This window comes from Mobula birostris, chromosome 6 (genome assembly GCF_030028105.1).
Source record: "Mobula birostris isolate sMobBir1 chromosome 6, sMobBir1.hap1, whole genome shotgun sequence".
In the NCBI taxonomy this organism is placed as follows: Eukaryota; Metazoa; Chordata; class Chondrichthyes; order Myliobatiformes; family Myliobatidae; genus Mobula; species Mobula birostris.
This window is the reverse complement of record NC_092375.1, coordinates 6670970-6693658: the sequence shown is the minus strand read 5'-3', so window position 1 is coordinate 6693658 and position 22689 is coordinate 6670970. Positions and strand designations below refer to the sequence as shown.

The following is a 22689-nucleotide window of genomic DNA, read 5'->3' as shown; positions in this document are numbered from 1 at the left end:
GATTTGTAAGGGCATCAAAGGTTTTGGGGAGAAGACAGGAAAATGCTGCCATCAAGGAGGAGGTACAGAAACCTGAAGACACACACTCAATGTTTCAGGAACAGGTTCTTCCCCTCCGCCATCAGGTTGTCCATGAACACGACCTCACTACTTTTCCTCACTGTCTGAACTATTTATTTAATTTTTAAAATAAATATATACCTCTTGTTGTAATTTATAGTTTTTATTACTGTCTATTGCAACATAGTTCTGCCATGAAACAACAAATCACATGACATATGCCGGTGATATTAAGCTTGATTCTGATTCTGACTTCAGAGTGAAAATAAATCAGCTCCTATGTCGTACGGTAACCTGAACCCTTGAACCTGTCTTCAACAACATCATCGTTCCTCCTTTACATTTGACCTGCCTGACTTTTATACTAGAAAACATAGAAAATCTATGGCGCATTGCAGGCCCTTCAGCCCACAATGTTGTACCAACCATGTAACCTACTCTAGAAGCTGCCTAGAATTAGCCTACTGCATAGCCCTCTCTTTTTCTAAACTCCATGTAACTATCTCAGAGCCTCTTAAAAGACTCTATTATATATGCTTCTACCACCTTTGCTGGCAGTGCATTCCATGTACCCACCACTCTCTGTGTGAAAAACTTACCTCTGCCATCCACCTCGTACCTACTTCCAAGCATCTTAAAACTATGCCCCTGCATGCTAGCCATTTCAGCTCTGAGAAAAAGCCTCCAGTTATCCACACTATCATTACGTCTCATCATCTTATACATCTCTATCAGGTCATCTCTCATCCTCCGTCGCTCCAAGTGGAAAAGGTCAAGTTCACTCAACCTGTTCTTCGTAGGCATGCTCTCCAATCCAGGCAACATCTCCTCTACACTCTCTCTATAGTATCCAAATCCTTCCTGTAGTGAGGTGACCAGAACTGAACACAGTACTCCAAGTGGGGGCTGACTAAGGTCTTACATAGCTGTAACATTACCTCGCAGCTCTTGAACTCAATCCCACGGTTGATGAAGGCCAACACACCGCACACCTTCTTAACGACACTGTCAACCTGTGCAGCAGCTTTGAGTGTCCTATGGACATGGACCCCAAGATCTCACTGATCCTCCACACTGCCAAGAGTCTTACCATTAATATTATATTCTGTCTTCAAATTTGACCTATCAAATGAACCAGTTCACACCTATCTGGGTTGAACTCCATCTGCCACTTCTCAGCCCAGTTCTGCATCCTATCGATGTCCCGCTGTAACCTCTGACAACTGTCCATGCTACCCACAACACCTCCAACCTTTGTGTCATCAGCAAACTTACTAACCTACCCTTCTACTTCCTCATCCAGGACATTTATAAAAATCACAAAGAGGAGGGGTCCCAGGACAGATCCCTGAGGCACACCACTGGTCATCGTCTTCCATGCAGAATACGAACCATCAACAACCACCCTTTGCCTTCTGTGGTCGAGTCGTTTCTGGATCCACAAAGCAAGGTCTCCTTGGATCTTATGCCTCATTACTTTCTGAAGGAGCCTTATATGGGGAATCTTATCAAATGCCTTACTGAAATCTATATACTACATCCACTGTTTTATCTTCATCAGTGTGTTTTATTACATCCTCAAAGAATTCAATCAGGTTTGTAAGGCACGACCTGCCCTTGACAAAGCTATGCTGACTGTTCCTAATCAGTTTATGTCTCTCCAAATGTTCATAAATCCTGTCTCTCAGGATCTTCTCCAATAACTTGCCCATCACTGAAGTAAGACTCACCTCTCTGACCGAAACCATCTCTCCACCTTGGTTTTGAGTACACTCAGCAACCAAACGTTCATAGCCTCTGGTGCAGAGAATTGCAGACAATCTTGACTCTCTGACTCCCTTATCCCAGGCCAATAGTGCACTGCAGCAGTTAGTGATTCTTCCTTGTGGCCTCCAGAGACTCAAATTAAATCCCAATCAAGATCATGAGGATGTTGGCAGGAATTGAGGGCCTGTGTTATGGACAGAGGCTGGGCAGGCTTGTACTTTTTTCCTTAGAGCATAGGAAACTGAGAGGGTGTTTACAGAGGTAAATAAAATCATGATGGACACAGATGGACTGAATCAAAGACCCTGCCCACCTCGTACATTCCCTCCTTCCCCCTCAGCAAAGGAGACATCATAATCAAAGACCCCGCCCACCTCTGACATTCTCTTCTTCCCCCTCAGTAAAGGAGACATCATAATCAAAGACCCCGCCCACCTCTGACATTCTCTTCTTCCCCCTCAGTAAAGGAGACAACATAATCAAAGACCCCTACCATTCTGGACAGTCTCTCTTCTTTCCCCCTGCCAACAAGCAACAGATATGAATATCTGAAAGCATGAACCATCATGTTCAAGGACAGCTTCTATCCAACTGTTGTGAGATTATTGAATGTTCCCCTAATGTGATAAGATCGGCTGAACCTCACAACCAACCGTTTAGCAGGATGCATCATGGGTTGGTATGGCAACTGCTCTGCACGTGACCACAAGAAACTCCAGGGAGTTGCAGACACAGCTCAGCACGTCGTGGAAACCAGCCTCCCCTCCGTGGAATCCGTCTTCGCTTCTCACTGCCTCAGTAAAGCAGCCAGCATAATCAAAGACCCCACCCACCCCAGACACTCCCTCTCTTCCCACCTCCCATCAGGCAAAAGAATCAGAAGCCTAGAAGCATACACCACCAGGCTCAAGAACAGCTACTACATGCTGTTATAAGACTCTTGACCTCACAATCTACCTTGTTAAGATTTTGCATTTTATCGATTACTGCACTGCACTTTCTCTGCAGCTGTTACACTTTATTTTATATTCTGTTATTGTTTTACCGTGTTCTTCCTGAATGCAGTAATGTTGTAAATTGATCTGTATGAGGAGTATGCGTGACAAGCTCTTCACTGGAACTCGGTACATGACAATAATAAACCAATTCCAATTCCTTCATCACGCCTTTGCACCTTATTACACGCACTGTAGCGTAGCGATTAGGCATCACTTTACAGTGCCGATGATCATCAAACAAGGTTCAATTCCTGCCGCTGCCTGAAAGGAGATTGTACGTCCTCCGTGACACCAAGTAGTTTTCTTCCACGTGCTCCGGTTTCCTCCTACATTCCAAAGACATACGGTTAGGGTGAGTAAGTTATGGGGTTGTTATGTCGGCAACGTGTTTCTGCTTATGGGTTACCCAACACATTCCTCGCTGATTTGATCAGACACAGAATGGGGTAGTTCACTGCATTTTTCGGTGTTTCAATGTCCATGTGACAAACAAAGCTCATATTTTATCTGCCTGTGCTGCACTTTCTCTGTAACTGTTACATTTTATTCCGCGTTCTGCGATTGTTTCCCCTTGCGCTACCTCAGTGCACTGATATGATGAAATGATCTGTATGAATGGCATGCAAAATGAGGGGGTGGGCATCATTTTCAGGTGGTAGGGTGAAAGTTTAGGGGAGAATGTCAGAGGTAAGTTTTTTTACACAGCATGGTGGGCATGTGGAATGTCTTGCCAGGGGCACATACATTAGGGACACTTAAGAAATTCCAGAGAGGCAGATGGATGAAAGAAAAATCAAGGGCTATGCGGGAGGGAAGGGATAGATCAGGGGCTCCCAACCTTTTTTCTACATGGATTCCTACCATGAACCAAAGGGCCCATGAACCAAAGGGCCCATGAACCAAAGGGCCCATGAACCACAGGTTAGGAACTCTAGGGTTAAGTTGATCTTAGAGTAGGGTAGAAGGTCGGCACACATTGTGGGATGAAGAGCCTGTACTGTGCTGTAGTGTTCTATAAAACAAGTTTTTCACTCTACCTCAGCATCATAGACCAATTTATCGATTGAATGTTTCAGGTCTGCGTAGGGGAGCACTTTGGTTCCAGTGATCATAACACCATTAGTTTCAATTTGATCATGGACAAGGATAGATCTGGTCCGAGGGTTGAGGTTCTGAACTGGAAGAAGGCCAAATTTGAAGAAATGAGAAAGGATCTAAAAAGCGTGGATTGGGACAGGTTGTTCTCTGGCAAAGATGTGATTGGTAGGTGGGAAGCCTTCAAAGGGGAAATTTTGAGAGTGCAGAGTTTGTATGTTCCTGTCAGGATTAAAGGCAAATTGAATAGGAATAAGGAACCTTGGTTCTCAAGGGATATTGCAACTCTGATAAAGAAGAAGAGGGAGTTGTATGAAATGTATAGGAAACAGGGGGTAAATCAGGTGCTTGAGGAGTATAAGAAGTGCAAGAAAATACTTAAGAAAGAAATCAGGAGGGCTAAAAGAAGACATGAGGTTGCCTTGGCAGTCAAAGTGAAGGATAATCCAAAGAGCTTTTACAAGTATATTAAGAGCAAAAGGATTGTAAGGGATAAAATTGGTCCTCTTGAAGATCAGAGTGGTCGGCTTTGTGCGGAACCAAAGGAAATGGGGGAGATCTTCAATAGGTTTATTGCGTCTGTATTGACTAAGGAAGCTGGCATGAAATCTATGGAATTGAGGGAATCAAGTACTGAGACCATGGAAACTGTACAGATTGAAAAGGAGGAGGTGCTTGCTGTCTTGAGGAAAATTAAAGTGGATAAATCCCCGGGACCTGACAGAGTGTTCCCTCGGACCTTGAAGGAGACTAGTGTTGAAATTGTGGGGGCTCTAGCAGAAATATTTAAAATGTCGCTGTCTACGGGTGAAGTGCCGGAGGATTGGAGAGTGGCTCATGTTGTTCCGTTGTTTAAAAAGGATCGAAAAGTAATCCGGGAAATTATAGGCCGGTGAGTTTAACGTCGGTAGTAGGTAAGTTATTGGAGGGAGTACTAAGAGACGGAATCTACAAGCATTTGGATAGATAGGGGCTTATTAGGGAGAGTCAACATGGCTTTGTGCGTGGTAGGTCATGTTTCACCAATCTGTTGGAGTTTTTTGAGGAGGTTACCAGGAAAGTGGATGAAGGGAAGGCAGTGGATATTGCCTACATGGACTTCAGTAAGGCCTTTGACAAGGTCCCGCATGGGAGGTTAGTTAGGAAAATTCAGTTGCTAGGTATACATGGAGAGGTGGTAAATTGGATTAGACATTGGCTCAATGGAAGAAGCCAGAGAGTGGTGGTAGAGAATTGCTTCTCTGAGTGGAGGCCTGTGACTAGTGGTGTGCCACAGGGATCAGTGCTGGGTCCATTGTTATTTGTCATCTATATCAATGATCTGGATGATAATGTGGTAAATTGGATCAGCAAGTTTGCTGATGATACAAAGATTGGAGGTGTAGTAGACAGTGAGGAAGGTTTTCAGAGCCTGCAGAGGGACTTGGACCATCTGGAAAAATGGGCTGAAAAATGGCAGATGGAGTTTAATACTGATAAGTGTGAGGTATTGCACGTTGGAAGGACAAACCAACGTAGAACATACAGGGTTAATGGTAAGACACTGAGGAGTGCAGTGGAACAAAGGGATCTGAGAATACAGATACAAAATTCCCTAAAAGTGTCGTCACAGGTAGATAGGGTCGTAAAGAGAGCTTTTGGTACATTGGCCTTTATTAATCGAAGTATTGAGTATAAGAGCTGGAATGTTATGATGAGGTTGTATAAGGCATTGGTGAGGCCGAATCTGGAGTATTGTGTTCAGTTTTGGTCACCAAATTACAGGAAGGATATAAATAAGGTTGAAAGAGTGCAGAGAAGGTTTACAAGGATGTTGCCGGGACTTGAGAAACTCAGTTACAGAGAAAGGTTGAATAGGTTAGGACTTTATTCCCTGGAGCGTAGAAGAATGAGGGGAGATTTGATAGAGGTATATAAAATTATGATAGGTATAGATAGAGTGAATGCAAGCAGGCTTTTTCCACTGAGGCAAGGGGAGAAAAAAACCAGAGGACATGGGTTAAGGGTGAGGGGGGAAAAGTTTAAAGGGAACATTAGGGGGGGGCTTCTTCACACAGAGAGTGGTGGGAGTATGGAATGAGCTGCCAGATGAGGTGGTAAATGCAGGTTCTTTTTTAACATTTAAGAATAAATTGGACAGATACATGGATGGGAGGTGTATGGAGGGATATGGTCCGTGTGCAGGTCAGTGGGACTAGGCAGAAAATGGTTCGGCACAGCCAAGAAGGGCCAAAGGGCCTGTTTCTGTGCTGTAGTTTCTATGGTCCTATGGTTCTATGGTGTCCAAACACACGCTTCGTAAATTTCCATACACGGTCCATCACCTATGACTTACTGAGACCAAGCCTGGAGACACTCAGCAGGTCAGGCAAAACTATGAAAAGGAATAAAGAGTCGATGTTTCGGGCTGACCTACTCCTGCATTTTGTGTGTGCTACTCCGGATTTCCAGCATCTGCAGAATCTCTTGTGTTTGAGATGGGAGTGTTAGCTCTAAGCGGGAGAGAAGGGACTCAGTTCCCAGCTGGTGTGGGTGTACAGTGACAGCCGCTGCTGTTCAGCAAGTTTGCTCCACAGATCCACAGCAGCTTGAGTTGCTGCCGAAAGTTGCAAACTCAGCCAGATCCATCGTGGGAACGAGCCTCCCCACCACTGAGGACACCTTAAAAGGTGATATCTCAGGAAACTGACATCTGTCATTGAGGACACCTGTCACCCAGGACATGCCCTCTTCTCATTGCTACCATCACGGAGGCGGCACAGGAGCCTGAAGGCACTCACTCAATGTTTCAGGAATAGCTTCTACCCACCTGCCATCAGATTTCTGAATGGACAATGAACCTCACTATTGCTACTTCTTGTGTTTTTGGTCTCTTTTGCACAAATAATTTAAATTACATATATACGTCTTATTGTAAATTATTGTTGCTTCAATTATATATTACAATATACAGAGCCACGTATTTCATGATACATGCCAGGTATACTAAACTTGATTCTGATTCTGAAAATGTAATATTCCTGACTTCAAACAAACCTCTGACATGACCAGCCTGTCACAAAAATACACCCTCACAAACCCAGCTCGTAAACCAGAAATGGCTATAACACACATGGCAGTACAGTCTGTAGCTCTGGTCACTACTCTAACAGACAGTACAGTCTGCAGTTCAGGTGACACTGTATAGGACAGTACTGTCTGTAGTTCTGGTCATCACACTATGGGACAGTACAGTCTGTAGTTCTGGTCATCACACAGTATAGGACAGTGCAGTCTGTAGCTCTGGTCACCACTCTAACAGACAGTACTGTCTGTAGTTCTGGTCATCACACTATGGGACAGTACAGTCTGTAGTTCTGGTCATCACACAGTATAGGACAGTGCAGTCTGTAGCTCTGGTCACCACTCTAACAGACAGTACTGTCTGTAGTTCTGGTCATCACACTATGGGACAGTAGAGTCTGTAGTCTTGGTCACCACAGTATAGGACAGTAGAGTCTGTAGTTCTGTTTACCACAGTATAGGACAGTACAGTCTGTACTTCCGATCACACAGTATAGTTAAAAAGTGAGCAGATTGAGAAGGGTCGGTCATTTCTTCGGTGGTTGAATGGGGGGACGACTGCGCAAGCGCGTGAAAGTCGGACCGTGAGGCAGCAGGAGAGTTTAAAAAGTGAGCAGATTGACGGAGCAGGCAACGTAGTAAAGGGAGACAGAGTAGGAAGGCTTTGGCTAGAGGGGTTTCGGTGAGCAGAGGCTCAGGACGAGCTTCACTCCAAGTGAGGTAAGGCCGTGTAAGTTCCTTTAATCAATTTAATGACCTTAGGAATAGGTAATGGAGGCAGCAGTTAGGGCAGTTGAGTGCTCTGTTTGCAGTATGTGGGAAGTCAGGGCGAGCACAATCGTCCCTGATGACTACACCTGTGAAAGGTGCATCCAGCTGCAGCTCCTGACAAACCGAGTTAGGGAACTGGAGCTGGAGCTGGATGAACTCCTCATCATTTGTGAGGCAGTGGCAGAAATAAACAGGAGTTACAGGGAGATAGTCACCCCTAAGAGTCAGGAGACAGGTAGCTGGGTGACTGTCAGGAGAGGGAAGGGGAATAGACAGAATGAGAAGAGCACCCCTGTGTCCGTTCCTACCAATAATAAGTATATTATTTTGGATACTGTGGGTGGGGATGACCTACCAGGGACAAGTTGCAGTGGTTGCGTCTCTGGAACCGAGACAGGACCCTCAGCTCAGAATGGAAGGAGGGAAAAGAGGAGAGCAGTAGTGATAGGGGATTCGATAGTTAGGGGGACAGATAAGAGGTTTTGTGGAAGAGATCGAGAATCCTGGATGGTCTGTTGCCTCCCTGGTGCCAAGGTCCGCGATATCTCGGATCATGTTCTCAGTATTCTCAAGAGGGAGGGTCAGCAGCCGGATGTCGTGGTCCATGTGGGGACTAATGACATGGGTAGAAAGAGTGAGGAGGTCCTGAAAGGCGAGTTCAGGGAGTTAGGCAACAAGTTAAAGGACAGGACCTCCAGGATAGCAATCTCAGGATTGCTACCAGTGCCACGTGCAGGAAGGTTTAGAAATAGTAAGATAGTGCAGATCAACACGTGGCTGAAGACATGGTGCAGGAGGGAGGGCTTCAGATTTTTAGATAATTGGGCAGTTTTCCAGGGAAAGTGGGGCCTGTTCCGGCGGGATGGTTTACATCTGAACTGGAGGGGACAAATATTCTTGCAGGTAGGTTTGCTAGATACAAGGGGGGAGGGGAACCAAAAAGTAGGAACAAATGTACAGGAGAAGGAAGAAAAAGGAGATAGTAAAGTTGTTTGCACCGTCAGTGATAAACAGAGAGTAAGAGGTGGAAAATTTCTTAAATGCATTTATTTTAATGTTAGGAGCATTGTAAGAAAGGTGGATAAGTTTAGAGCATGGATTGATACCTGGAAGTACTATGTAGCTATTAGTGAAACATGGTTGCAGGAGGGGTGTGATTGGCAACTAAATATTCCTGGATTTAATTGCTTCAGATATGATAGAATCGGAGGGACAAGATGGGGAGGTGTTGCATTGCTTGTCAGAGAAAATATTACGGCGGTGCTCTGGCAGGATTGATCAGATGGCTCGCCTAGGGAGGCTATTTGGGTGGAATTCAGGAATGGGGAAGGTGTAGTAACACTTAATAAAGGCATCCGTTAGTCTTGCAAGACCATGGATGAGACCTTCACTCTCCAGGGCGCAGGCCTGGGCAAGGTTGTATGGAAGACCAGCAGTTGCCCATGCTGCAAGTCTCCCCTCTCCATGACACTGATGTTGTCCAAGAGAAGGGCATTAGGACCCATACAGCTTGGCACCAGTGTCATCGCAGAGCAAAGACACAACACACTGTCTTTGCTCTGTCCTTGCTCAAGGACACAACACACTGCCTTGGCTGGGGCTCGAACTCCCGACCTTCAGGTCGTTAGTCGAATGCCTTAACCATTTGGCCAAGTGCCCACACTAGTAACAATTATAAGGGGTGTATTATAGACCACCTAATGGGGAGCAAGAATTGGAGTAGCAAATTTGTAAGGAGATAGCAGATATTTGTAGTAAGCACAAGGTTGTGATTGTGGGAGATTTTAATTTTTCACACATAGACAGGGAAGCCCATACTGTAAAAGTTCTGGATGGTTTGGAGTTTATAAAATATGTGCAGGGTAGTTTTTTGCAGCAATACATAGAGATACCAACTAGAGAAGGGGCAGTGTTGAATCTCCTGTTAGGGAATGAGGTAGGTCAGGTGACAGAGGTATGTGTTGGGGAGCACTTCAGGTCCAGTGATCACAATGCCATTAGTTTCAATATAATTATGGAGAAGGATAGGTCTGGACCCAGGGTTGAAATTTTTGATTGGAGAAAGGCTAACTTTGAGGGGATGGAAAAGGATTTAGAAGGAGTGGATTGGGACAATTTGTTTTATGGGAAAGGTGTAATAGAGAAATGGAAGTCATTTAAAGGTGAAATTTTGAGGGTACAGAATCGTTATGTTCCTGTTAGGTTGAAAGGAAAGGTTAAAAGCTTGAGAGAGCCATAGTTTTCAAGGGACATTGGAAACTTGTTCGGAAAAAGAGAGATATCTACAATAAATATAGGCAGCATGGAGTAAATGAGGTGCTCGAGGAATATAAAGAATGTAAAATGAGTCTTAAGGAAGAAATTAGAAAAGCTAAAAGAAGATACGAGGTTGCTTTGGCAAGTAAGGTGAAAATAAACCCAAAGGGTTTCTACAGTTATATTATTAGCAAAAGGATAGTGAGGGATAAAATTGGTCCTTTAGAAAATCAGAGTGGGCAGCTATGTGTGGAACCAAAGGAGATGGTGGAGATTTTGAACAATTTCTTTTCTTCGGTATTCACTAAGGAGAAGGATATTGAATTGTGTAAGGTAAGGGAAACAGGTAGGAAAGTTATGGAAACTATAGGTATGCTGGCCTTTATAAATCACAGCATTGAGTATAGGAGTTGGGATGTAATGTTAAAATTGTACAAGGAATTGGTAAAGCCAAATTTGGAGTATTGTGTACAATTCTGGTCACAGAATTATAGGAAAGATGTCAACAAGAGAGAGTACAGAGAAGATTTACTAGAATGTTACCTGGGTTTCAGCACCTAAGTTACAGAGAAAGGTTGACCAAGTTGGGTCTTTATTCTTTGGAGCATAGAAGGTTGAGGGGGGACTTGATAAAGGCATTTAAAATTATGAAGGGGATAGATAGAGTTGATGTGGATAGGCTTTTTCCATTGAGAGTAGGGGAGATTCAAACAAGAGGACATGAGTTGAGAGTTAGGGGGCAAAAGTTTAGGGGTAACACGAGGGGGAACTTCTTTACTCAGAAAGTGGTAGCTGTGTGGAACGAGCTTCCAGTAGAAGTGGTAGAGGCAGGTTCGATATTGTCATTTAAAGTAAAATTGGATAGCTATATGGACAGGAAAGGAATGGAGGGTTATGGGCTAAGTGCAGGTCGATGGGACTAGGTGAGAGTAAGCATTTGGCATGGAATAGAAGGGTCGAGATGGCCTGTTTCCGTGCTGTAATTGTTATATGGTTATATGACAGTACAATCTGTAGTTCCGGTCACACAGTACAGGACAGTACAGTCTGTAGTTCCGGTCATCACAGTATAGGACAGTACTGCCTGTAGTTCTGATCACCACATGATGCGATAGTACAGGCTGTAGTTCCGGTCACCACTCTAACAGGCATTACTGTCTGTAGTTCCAGTCACACAGTATAGGTCAGTACAGTCTGTAGTTCTTGTCACCACTCTAACAGACATTACTGTCTGTAGTTCCAGTCACACAGTATAGGTCAGTACAGTCTGTAGTTCCGGTCACCACTCTAACAGACATTACTGTCTGTAGTTCCAGTCACACAGTATAGGTCAGTACAGTCTGTAGTTCTTGTCACCACTCTAACAGACAGTACAGTCTGTAGGTGTGGTCTCTCAGTATAGGACAGTACAATCTGTAGTTCTTGTCACCACTCTAACGGACAGTACAGTCTGTAGTTCCAGTCACTCAGTATAGGACAGTACAGTCTGTAGTTGTGGTCACTCAGTATAGGACAGTACAGTCTATAGTTCTGGTCACCACAGTTTCGGATGTACTGCCCTGCAGCACATTAAAGGCCCTTTGGCCCATTGTTTTGCTGACCTTTTGACCTTCTTTGTTATCAATTTAAGCCTTCGCTTCTACATAGCACACCTCTTTTGCATGGACGGTGTTACAAGACAGCTCATCAGCTGTCGCAGCCAAATGGAAACACACATGGTCAGGTATTGAGCTGCGACGTGGTTATGTTACACTTGGAGTACTGCTTACAGTTCGGCTTGTCGCACTGTAGGGATGGTGTGACTGTGCTGGAGAGAATGCAGAGGAGATTCACGAGGAGAACAAAAACTGGATATATCCAGTGTTGCAAACACCTCGCCGGTCAGGCCACATCTTTGGGAGCAGAAATCGATCTCTTAAGATGAAGGGACTGCAGGGTAAACTCACAAGTATGTTGCCTGCACTGGGTTATAAGTGGCAGCACAGTAGCGAAGGTGTTAAAATAATGCTATTAATGCACCACTGACCCGCGTTGAAGTCCCACCGTTATCTGTAAGGAGTTTGTACTTTCTCCCCATGAACCCCGGGTGGGTTTCCTCAGGTGCTCCCACAGTCCAAAGATGTACCGGTTAGTCGGTTAATTGGTCACAGGAGTATACTTGAGCAGTGCGGGCTTGTTCAGCTGGAAAGGACTGTTACTGTCTCTAATTCTAAACCTAGACCTGTGGTGATGGGGAGAACCCATTGGGGTGCCCAGTTTGCCTGCCTTCATTGGTCAGGCAATGAGTATAGTCGTTCAGTTCTCATTTCACAGCTGTACAAGACTATGGTGAGATATGGTGTGCATTTCAGGTCACTCTGCTATAGCAGGGATATCATTAAACTAGAGACGATGCAGAAGTGATTCGCAAGGTTCCTACTTGGACTAGGGAGCTTGTGTTATAAGGGGAGACTGGAAATGCTGGGGGTGTTTTGCCTGGAGTTCAGGAGGTTTGGGGGTGGCCTTACAGAGGTTTATAAAACCATGAGATGCGTAATCAAGATGGACGTCAGTATTTTTTCCACAGAGTAGGGGAATCAAAACTAGAAGCACAAGTTTAAGGTGAGAGGGGAAAAATTTAAAAGGCGAGGAGGAATTTATTTAGCTAGAGAGTGGTGAATTTGTGGAATTTGTTGCCACAGATAGCGGTGGAGGCCAAGTCATTCAGTGCATTTAAGACAGAGGTTGATAAATTCTTCTTTAGTCAGGGTATGAAGGGATACAGGGCGAAGGCAGGAGATTGGGACTGAGAGGAAAATTGGATCAGCCATGATGAAATGGAAGAGCAGACTCGATGGGCCAAAAAGCCTAATTCTGCTCCTATATCTTATGGTCTTATGGTTGCTCAGGAGAGATTGAAAAGGCTGGGTATGATTCTCTTGAAGCAAAGATGCTGGGGGCAAAAGTGATATAAAATTACAGAGAAGGTAGTTAGTCAGTCACATTTTATTCATGGTGGGGTTGCGAATATCTAGAGGATGTAGAATTTAGATGAAAGGAAAGAGTTTTGAAGGGCATCTGAGGGTAAGTTTCTTTTTTACACAAGAGCGGTGAATGCCTGGAACTCACTACCAGAGCCGGTGGTGGATACAATGGGAATTGTGCAGTTGGACAGAAGGTCAGCATGGACATGTGCTGAAGGGCCTGCTTGTGTGCTGTGCCTCTTGTTTATTTAGAGATACAGTGCAGAACAGGCCCTTCTGGCCCAACGAGCAGTGCCACCCGGCTACTCTCCCGTTCAACACTAGCGTAATCACAATACTAATGAACCGACTAGCCGGTATGTCTTTGGAATGTAGGAGGAAACAGGAGCATCCGAAGGAAACCCACACCGTTTCCGGGGAGGATGTAGAAACTCCCTCCAGGCAGCAGAGGGAGTTGAACTCCTAACTCTGGAATGGTCCGAGTTGTAATAGCATCCTGCTAACAGCAATGCTACCATGACGCTCTGAGTGGTCCATGAGAGAGAGAGTACTGGGCTGTCGAAGGTTTGAGTGACATCAATGGGAATTGGTGCTAGGCAACAGAGACTCTCTGAACCTCAATCCGTCACTGCCCTCACCTGCTCTAGCTTTCAAATTTGATATCACAGCTGTTCTTTCTCGATTCCTCTACCCTGCTGAGATAGAGGGGCAGAAATATGCCATTCAGCCCATCAGATCTGCAATCAGTCAATCAAAGCTGGATTATTTTTCAGAACCCATTCTCCTGCGTTCGCCTCACAACCCTTAACTCCCTGGCCAAGCAACAGCTACCAGCATTAACTCCAGCTCTTTGCTTATGAATACTGTGTCCTTGATGCTGCGTGCCTGTGATGTTGCTGTGAGTAAGCTTTTCATTGCACCTGTCCACACACGGACTTGTGCGAATGAAACCTAACTTTGACTTTGACTTTGAAGATGTTGGAGGCTGGAGTAGCCAACAATCAGCTGAAGGAACTCAGCAGGTCGAGCAGCATCCGTGGGGTGGTGGGGTGTTGGGGGGAGAGTGGGGAAGGAAGTGATAACGTTTCAGGTCAAAACCTTGTGTCAGGGCTGGGAGTGGTGAGGAAAGATTTCTGAGCTGATAGGTGGGTTGCATCCACCTCACCCCATCACCTTTCTGATCCTCCTCTGGTTTTCCCATTACTTTACCTTTCCTTCAAAGACCTGCCCCCCCCCCACCTTCCTAGTTCCGTCCACTCGTTACACACACACACACCATACATGCACAGGTCACAGGTCACAGGTCACCCCCTTGCCTTTGCTGCCTGGCTGTGGTCCTATCTGCCATGCACCTCCCCCCCTAACAGTTCCCATTCTCACTGTCCTGCACTGCTAGTCTCTTTGCATTTCAGCTTATCTCCCTCCAGCCTTCACACGCCTGTCAACCCCTCCCACATGTTCCTCCATCTGCCTCTCCATATTTTGTCTCTCTCTTTGTCAGTCACATGCCACTGTCCCCCAACTCTCTCTGCAGCCCACCCTCACTCTACTTCCCTACCAGGAACAACCCATCCGTCATTTCATACCCTTCCTCAGTCCACTGATTACCTCAGATCCCTGCCTCACCCATGCCCCCTCTCTTTGGAAATGTAATGCTGAGGCTTTGAAAGGCCTCACTTGGAGTATTGTGAGCAGTTTTGTGTCTCTTATTTAAGAAAGGATGTGCTGATATTGAAGAGGGTTCAGAGAAGATTTATGAGAATAGTTCTGGGAATGAAAGGCTTGTCATATGAGGAGCAGTTGGTGGCTCTGGACCTGTATTCACTGCTATTTAGAAGATTCAGGGGAGAGTTCATTGAAACCTATTAAATGTTGAAAGGTCTCAATAGAGTGGACGTGGAGAGGATGTTTTCTATAGTGGGGGAGTCTAGGACCAGAGGACACGGTTCAGAATAGAGGGGCATCTGTTTAGAACAGAGAAGAGGAAGAATTTCTTTAGCCAGAAAGTGGTGAGTCTGTGGAATTCATTGCCACAGATGGCTGTAGAGGCCCAATCATTGAGTGAACTTAAGGCAGAGGTTGATAGGTTCTTGATTAATCAGGGCATGAAAGGTTATGGGGAGAAGGCAGGAGAATGGGGGTGAGAGTGAAATGGATTAACCATGATGAAATGGCCGAACAGACTTGGTGGTCTTATGGCCTTTATACCGGCCATCCCCCCTCTCTCCACACACACAGCCCTGATGTGGGGTTTTGACCTGAACTGCTAGCAATTCTTTTCCTCACACAGATACTGTCTGACCCCCCACCTCACACACACACACAAAATTCTGGAGGAACTCAGCAGGTCAGGCATCATCTATGGAGGGGAATGAACCATCTACATTTCAGACGAAGGCCCTTCATCAGGACTGGAAAGGAACTGGGGGGCCTGATCCCAACTATCCGCTATAAGCTTGCATTCCTTTTCCCCCTCCCACCTTCTTATTCTGGTTTCGTCGTCCTTCCTTCCCAGTCCCGATGAAGGGTTTTGCCCACAACATTCAGCGTTATTCCCCTCCATGGATGCTTCCAGAATTGCTGAGTTCCTCCAGCGTTGTGTGTGTGTTGCTCAAGAGTTCTAGCCTCTGCAGAATCTGTTGTGTCTATTATGTTTAACATTTCTAGCAGGTGCAGTTTTTTGGAATTTTATGAAAGTCTGTCAGCATACAGCTTGGCTTGCTGAGTTCCTCCAGCAGATTGCCTGCTGCTCCAGTGCTACAACACCTCGGCCAGATAGTTTGGTTGAAAGAACCTCACTCAGTCCATTGCCTTGGTCTCGGGACTCACCGTCTGCACCTGCCTCCCGACGGTGTGGTACGGAAGGCAGCTCCAGTCGACCTCCAGCTGCCTTGTGTTTCTTGGGGGGTCTCGATCTCTGGCACTGGCTTTGGGTCCCACTCACACTACTGCTGGTGGAGAAAGGGCTATTGGGTCGAAGTCGTTGGGAAGAGGTATACCCTTTACCTGTTAACACAAGATGTTCACCTGTTAACACGTGAAATGAATGAGATGGTGAAATGGGCTGAGAAATGGCAGGAATTTAATCCCAATGAAGGTGAGGTGATGAATTTTGGCAATGCTAATAAAGTTTGGACATATTCCAAAGTCAAAGTCAAAGTTAAATTTATTATCAAAGTATGTATATGTTACCATATACAACCCTGAGATTCATTTCCTTCCAGGCATCCACAGGAAAATAAAGTTCAAAGTAAATTTATTATCGACATACGTATATGTTACCATATACAACCCTGAGATTCGTTTTCTTATGGGCATTAAGAAATACAATAGAATTTATGAAAAACTATACATAAACAAAGACTGACAGACAACTAATGTGCAAAAGAAGAGACATGTGCAAATAGAAAATAATACTGAGAACCCCAGTTGTTCAGGGGTCCTTGAACGTGACTCTGTAGATTATGGAACCAGTTCATGGTTGTGTTGATTGAAGTTAACCGTGCTGGTTCAGGAGCATGATGGTTGACGGGTAATAACTGTCCCTGAACCTGGTGATGTTGGATCTAAGGCTTCTGTACCTGATGCCTGACCGTGGTAACGGGAAGAGAGCACGGCCTGGATGGTGGGCGACCAAGGTAGGGTCCGAGGGAGTACTGAATTGGAAAAGCTTGAGGGTACGTTTCACTAGTCTCGAGTACAGCTTCTATCTTCCTGTTATCAGACCTTAGAATTGACCTCTCATGCTCTTAAAATGAACTCATCACCTGATCTACATCATTTTACTTGACTACGTGCACGGCACTTTCTCTGTAACTGTAGCACTCTATTCTGTCATCTGTTTCCTCTTCACAACCCTTGATTCACTTCAGCCCATCTAGTCCATGCCGAACTGTTATTTTGCCTAGACCCATCAACCTGACCTGGACCATAGCCCTCCATTTCCCTCCCATTATTGTACTTAACCTAACTTCTCTTAAATGTTGAAATCAAGCCCATATCCACCACTTCCACTGGCAGTTCATTCCATATTCACATAACCCTCTGAGTGAAGAAACTCTCCCTCAGATTCCCTGTGTATAATTTACCTTTCACCCTTAACACATGATCTCCAGTTCTAGTTTTCCCCAACTTCAGTAGAAAAAATCTGCAAGTATTCACTCGAGCTGTACCCCTCATGATTTTATATATCTCTATCAAATCTCCCCTCAATCTTCTTTGTTCCAGGGAATGAAGACCAAACCTATTCAACTTTTCTCTATAACTGAAGTCTTCAAGTACCAGCAACATCCTTGTAAATTTTCTCTGTACTGTTTTAATCTTACCTGCACTTAAGATCAGATTGTTGTCATCTGGACCACCCTAGGGTAATTTAGCAAATGTAAAAGTTTGCCTGGGTTATTAGTGTGGGTGGCACTAGTGTAGCAGATAGGGTAACACTATTACAACACCAGTGATGCAGGTTCAATTCCCACCACCGTCTGTAAGGAGTTTGCTCATTCTCCCCATGTCCACGTGGGTTTCCTTCGGGTCTCTAGTTTCCTCACATGTTCCAAGGACATATGGGTTAGAAGGTTAATCATTTACGTGGGTGTCGTTGGACAGCTGGGCCAGAAGGTTTGTTACTGTGCTATATCTCCAAATAAAAGACAATGTCCACTTCCAAACTGGACACAGGGACACAGTCAGTCCAACATGGCTCCCTCTGACAATCATCTGTAGTGTCTTTGATGAAAGTTGATGTTAGTGAGAATACCACACAGAACAACCACAAAATTTGGAAGAAATCAGCAGGCCAGGCAGCACCTATGGAGAGAAATAAACAGTCGATGTTTCCGACTGAGGCCCTTCATGAGTCCTGATGAGAGGTCTTGGCCTGAAACTTCGACTATTTATTCTACTCCATAGTTGCTGCCTGTTGTACTGAATTTCTCCAGTATTTCGTGTGTGTTATTCCGGGATCTCCAGCATCTGACTATCTATGGACTCACTTTCAAGGACTCTTCATTTCATTTTTGTGATATTTGCTGCTTGCTTATCTATCTATCTATCTATATATCTATTTATTTATTTGTTTGTTTATTTATTTATTTTCTTTCTTTCTTTTTGTATTTGCACAGTTTGTTGCCCCTTACACACTGGCTGTTGCCCTGTTGGTGCAGGCTTTCATTGATTCTACTGTGTTTCTTGTATTTACTGAGTATGCCCACAAAAAATTTGTATATGGTGACAAAAATGTACATTGATAATAAATTTACTTTGAACTTTGAATCTTGAGGGCATTTATGAGGACGTAACCATGGCAGACATTAACACACACACACACACACACACCCTGCAGCCAATGGAGCAAAGTTCTCAGTAAATCTCATCTGAAGAGCTTGGAGTGAAGACTTAGCCCTTTCAACAGATTTTAGGCACACTCTGAAAAGTAGAGTGAAGAGAGATGGAGATACTTGCAGCTCACGAGAAGTACAAGTGACACAGATATGAAGAAACAAGCAAAGGACTGGAGAGAGCCCAACAGCAAGAGCCAGACAACGAGGAGTACTCCAAGCACTGAGCCAGACAAAAAGGATACTTTTTGGACAGACAAGGAAATTCCTAGATAAGAAATCAAATCAACCAAGGCAGATCAGTTACTCCAGTTATTGAGGCACTAATGATATCATATGACTAGCATTCAATTCCATTCCTATTTTTCCCATTGTAGCAGTCGTAAGGTTTGGAACGATGTATTTGTCACTCATTTGAATGGGACTATCTTTTCAGATAATTATCTTTCCTTTCATATGCTGTTTTTTGATTAATTAATGAGAAAATCCCCTCCTCCACTGCTACTCTCACCCTATCAGTTTCAGTCAGATCTGCTTTTATGGTCCTGTGCTTGGGTTGGAGCTCCAAAGGTTTCCCGTTGCAATGTGCTGCCCTTTGAGACAAAGCAGAGACCAGTTTTGCATGGGTGGGGGTCCTGCTGCACATAGAATTACACAGTATCTGTAGTGCAGGAACAGCCATTGGGTCCATCTGTTCCCTGCTGGTGCTTCTGCCCAATATGAGCCTCCTCCCATTCCCGTTCATCCCATCTTAACACCTCATCTTTCACTTCCTCTCTCCCTCACACATTTATCCAACTGCCCCTCAAACACATTTCTGCTCTTTTCTTCAGCCAATCCCAGTGGGAGGCAAGACCCATATTCTCTCCTTCCCCAGGAACTGATAGTTCTCCTGGAACACATGGCAACTTCTTCATTTCTAGAACAAGGGTTCCCATCCTTTTACATGCCATGGACCAACACCTGTAAGCAAAGTGTCTGTGGACCCCAGGGTGGGAACCTCTGTTCTAGAACACTACAGCACATTACAGGCCCTTTGGCCCACAACATTGCGCCCATCTATTAACCTACTCTAAGATCAATCTAACCCTTCCCTCCCACATAAACCTCCATTTTTCTATCATCCATATGCCTATCTAAGAATTTCTTAAATGTCTCTTATGTATCTCTGTCCAACACCATCAATGGCAGTGCATTCCAGGCACTAAAGGTCTATCTCTGCCATCCCCCTGTATACTTGCCTCCAATCACCTTAAAATTATGCTCCTTCAAATTAGCCATTTGCACACTGGGAATAAAAAATTCTGGCGGTCCACTCAATCTATGTCAATCTTCTTCATATCAAATAGGGAAAGGTTGAATAGGTTAGGTCTTTATCCCCTGGAGTGTAGGAAAATGAGGGGAAATTTGACAGAAGTGTACAGAACTTGAAGGGTATAGATAGGGTATATGCAGGCAGGCTTTTCTGCTGAGACTAGAGCTAGAGGTTATGCTTTAAGGGTGAAAGGTGAACTGATTAAGGGGAACTTCTTCCATCAGTGGGTGGTGAGAGTGTGGAACGAGCTGCCAGTGTAAGTGGCAGATGTGGGTTTGATTTCAACATTTAAGAGAAATTTGGATAAATTCGTGGATGGGAGGGGTACAGAGGGCTGTGGTCCAGTTGCAGGTTAAGGGGATTGGGTAGAATAACAGTTTGGCATGAACTGTAGTGTTTTACAATTATAATTTTTCATTAAGCTTTTGCTCTGTTATCCTCTAGTTTGCCTTCATACAAGCAATAAATATGGAAACTTTGACATTGCTCAGGTCCTAGTGTCCAAGGTTTCTTCAGACCATTTTATGTGTGTTTTGTGTATCATTTGTGTGTGTGTGTGTGTGTGTGTGTGTGTGTGTGTGCATATGCATGCCTCCATGCATACATGCATAAAGAGTCAAATGCTGAGAATATAGTCTGAGAATCTTGTTTTCCTTTGTGACAAGAAACCAACCCCTTACACCTAACGCAGTATCAGAGATTGACTTTTGTGACTGTTTCGGCTCATTACACGGACATCCAGGGATGAACGATGAATGCGAGGAGGTGCAACAAGAGACAGGAGATGGTAGACTTGGAAGGAGGCGACATTTTCTGGGATTCCTGCACCGGAGAGCTATCCCGCATTCACCGTTGGATGGTGCAGGGTAGACAAACAGTGTCCTCCAGGTCAAATATCCGAGACTGTCATGTGCACCATCTGACACATTCCGGTGCAACGTCAAGATGTAACACCTATCCAAACAGAGAAGGCTGTAGAGAAGATCACCAAAGACCATGCAGATTATCTTCAACAAGTCACCACAGCATGAAACGAGGTAAGGATAACCAAAGCCCAGAGCCAAGCCATGCAGGTGGAGCCCCAAGAGGGCAGAGCCTCAGGACCATTTCCAACATGAGGGAAGTATAGCGCAGGAGAAAGAGGAGAGTGAGAGCAGAGTGAAGAGTCATTGAAGAGTTTCCAGGCCACTCTTGGGCACACAGCAGCATTGGGTACAAACCTGTCTTTACGAGACTGGTGCCCTCCATCTTGTATCCGGCGCGGTCTGCTGCAGTGGCCAATGCCTGGGTAAAGTCGCCATCGGTAAAGATGGAGTCGGAAGAGGAGCTGGCCGCGCTAGATCGACGGCTAGACATATTACGCTCCTCTTCTGAGGCAGAACCCCAGCCATTGACCATTGAACCTGGAAGGAAAGGTAGGGCAGGTTGATCAGAGGAATCAGAGCAACACATCCCCACTTCAACATAAAGATAAATGGGTTCCTTGGCTTTGGAAAAGGAACCACATTCAATCCTTCAAAATTAATACTCGGTCCCCAGTGGGAGGATAGTCTCCAACACTGGGTACCACATTTTAGAAAGGAGGCTCAAATTTTAAAGTAAATTTATTATCAAAGTAGGTATATGTCACCACATACTACTCTGAGATTCGTTTTCTTGCAGGCATTCACTGCAGACCAATAGAAACAATGAAAAACTACACACGACTGACAAGCAACCAACATGCAAAAGCAGACAAACTGTGCAAATAAAAGTAAATAATACTGAGAACATGAGTTATAGTCACAGAGTCATAGAAAAATACAGCACAGGAACAGGCCCTTCAGCCCATCTAGTCCATGCCAGACCATAGCCCTCCGTACTCCTTCCATCCATGTACCTACCCAAACTTCTCTTAAACATTGAAATGAATTGTAGTATCCTCGAAAGTAAAAACATCGGTTGTGGAATCAGTTCAGACTTGAGGCGAGGGAAGTTTTGCACACTGGTTCAAGAGCCTGATGGCTGTGAGGTAATAACTGCTCCTGAACTTGGTGGTATGAGACCTGAGACTCCTCTACCTTCTTTCTGATGGCAGCAGCAGCAAGAGATATGGCCTGGATAGAGGGGACCCTTGATAATGTATGTTGCTTTCTTGTGACAGCGCTCCTTACAGATGTTCTCAACGGTGGGGAGGGCTTTTCCTGGGATGGACTGGGCCGTTTTGTCTACATTTCCATTCAGGCTTTGAGAGGGGTGCATAAGCTCAAGGCAGCTCTGTTCGCTGTTATAAAATTCTTGAGCAGACCTCACTTAAAGATGAACTCTTGATCTCCAAATGTACCTCATTGTGAACTTAAACCTTATTGTCTTCTTGCACTGCACTTCCTCTGCATTCTGCAATTTTTTCCCTTCCACATGCAACATATGTGAGATATTGTGAAAAGCTTTCATTTGTGTGACATCTTGACAGATCATTCCACACATAAGTATATTGAAAACAGAATGCAGAATACAGTATACGCAGGAGATTCTACAGACACTGGAAATCCAGAGCAAAACACACAAAACCCAGCCCTTCGGGCAGCATCTACAGAGGGGAATAAATGGTCGATGTTTCGAGCCAAGATTCTTTCTCAGATCTGGGCTGGAAAAGAAGCTGGCAGAAGCCAGAATAAGAAGGTGGGGGGAGGGGAAGGAGTACGAACTGGCAAGGTGATGGGTGAGACCAGGTGAGGGGGAAGGTGCGTGGGTGGTGGTGGTGGGATCATGAAGTAGGAAGCTGGGAAGTGATAGGTAGAAAAGGCAAAGGGGTGAAGAGGGAGGAATCTGAGACGAGAGGACATGTTCACAATTTACTAACACTAACCCACATGTCTTTGGAATGTGGGAGGAAACCGGAGCACCCGGAGGAAACACACAAGATCATGGGGGGAATGTACAAACTTCTTATTTACAGCAGCAGGAATTGAACTGCGATTGGTGATTGTTGTAAAGTGATTAACCTAACCACTACGCTGCTGTGCTGACCAACCAACCCCTTCCCCCAATGCAGACATGCTCTGTTGGCACCAGAATTCATGGTG

General features: G+C 44.9%; 1 protein-coding gene across 6 annotated transcripts in view; it reads right to left on the bottom strand.

Annotated features, from left to right (window-relative positions):
• The window catches only part of robo2 (roundabout, axon guidance receptor, homolog 2 (Drosophila)), a 620252-nt gene that overhangs the window by 18492 nt on the left and 579071 nt on the right, over positions 1-22689 (bottom strand). For 3 of the 6 annotated variants that reach the window (XM_072259833.1, XM_072259834.1, XM_072259840.1), the window contains 2 exons: positions 20845-21027; positions 15803-15979 (listed from right to left, as the gene is read on the bottom strand). The exons of 1 other annotated variant lie outside the window; for it this stretch is intronic. In XM_072259833.1, coding sequence (XP_072115934.1) covers positions 15803-15979; positions 20845-21027 — 360 coding nt within the window. The remainder of the gene's footprint in view (positions 1-15802; positions 15980-20844; positions 21028-22689) is intronic. 2 more of the 6 variants (XM_072259836.1, XM_072259835.1) reach the window with 2 other exon arrangements.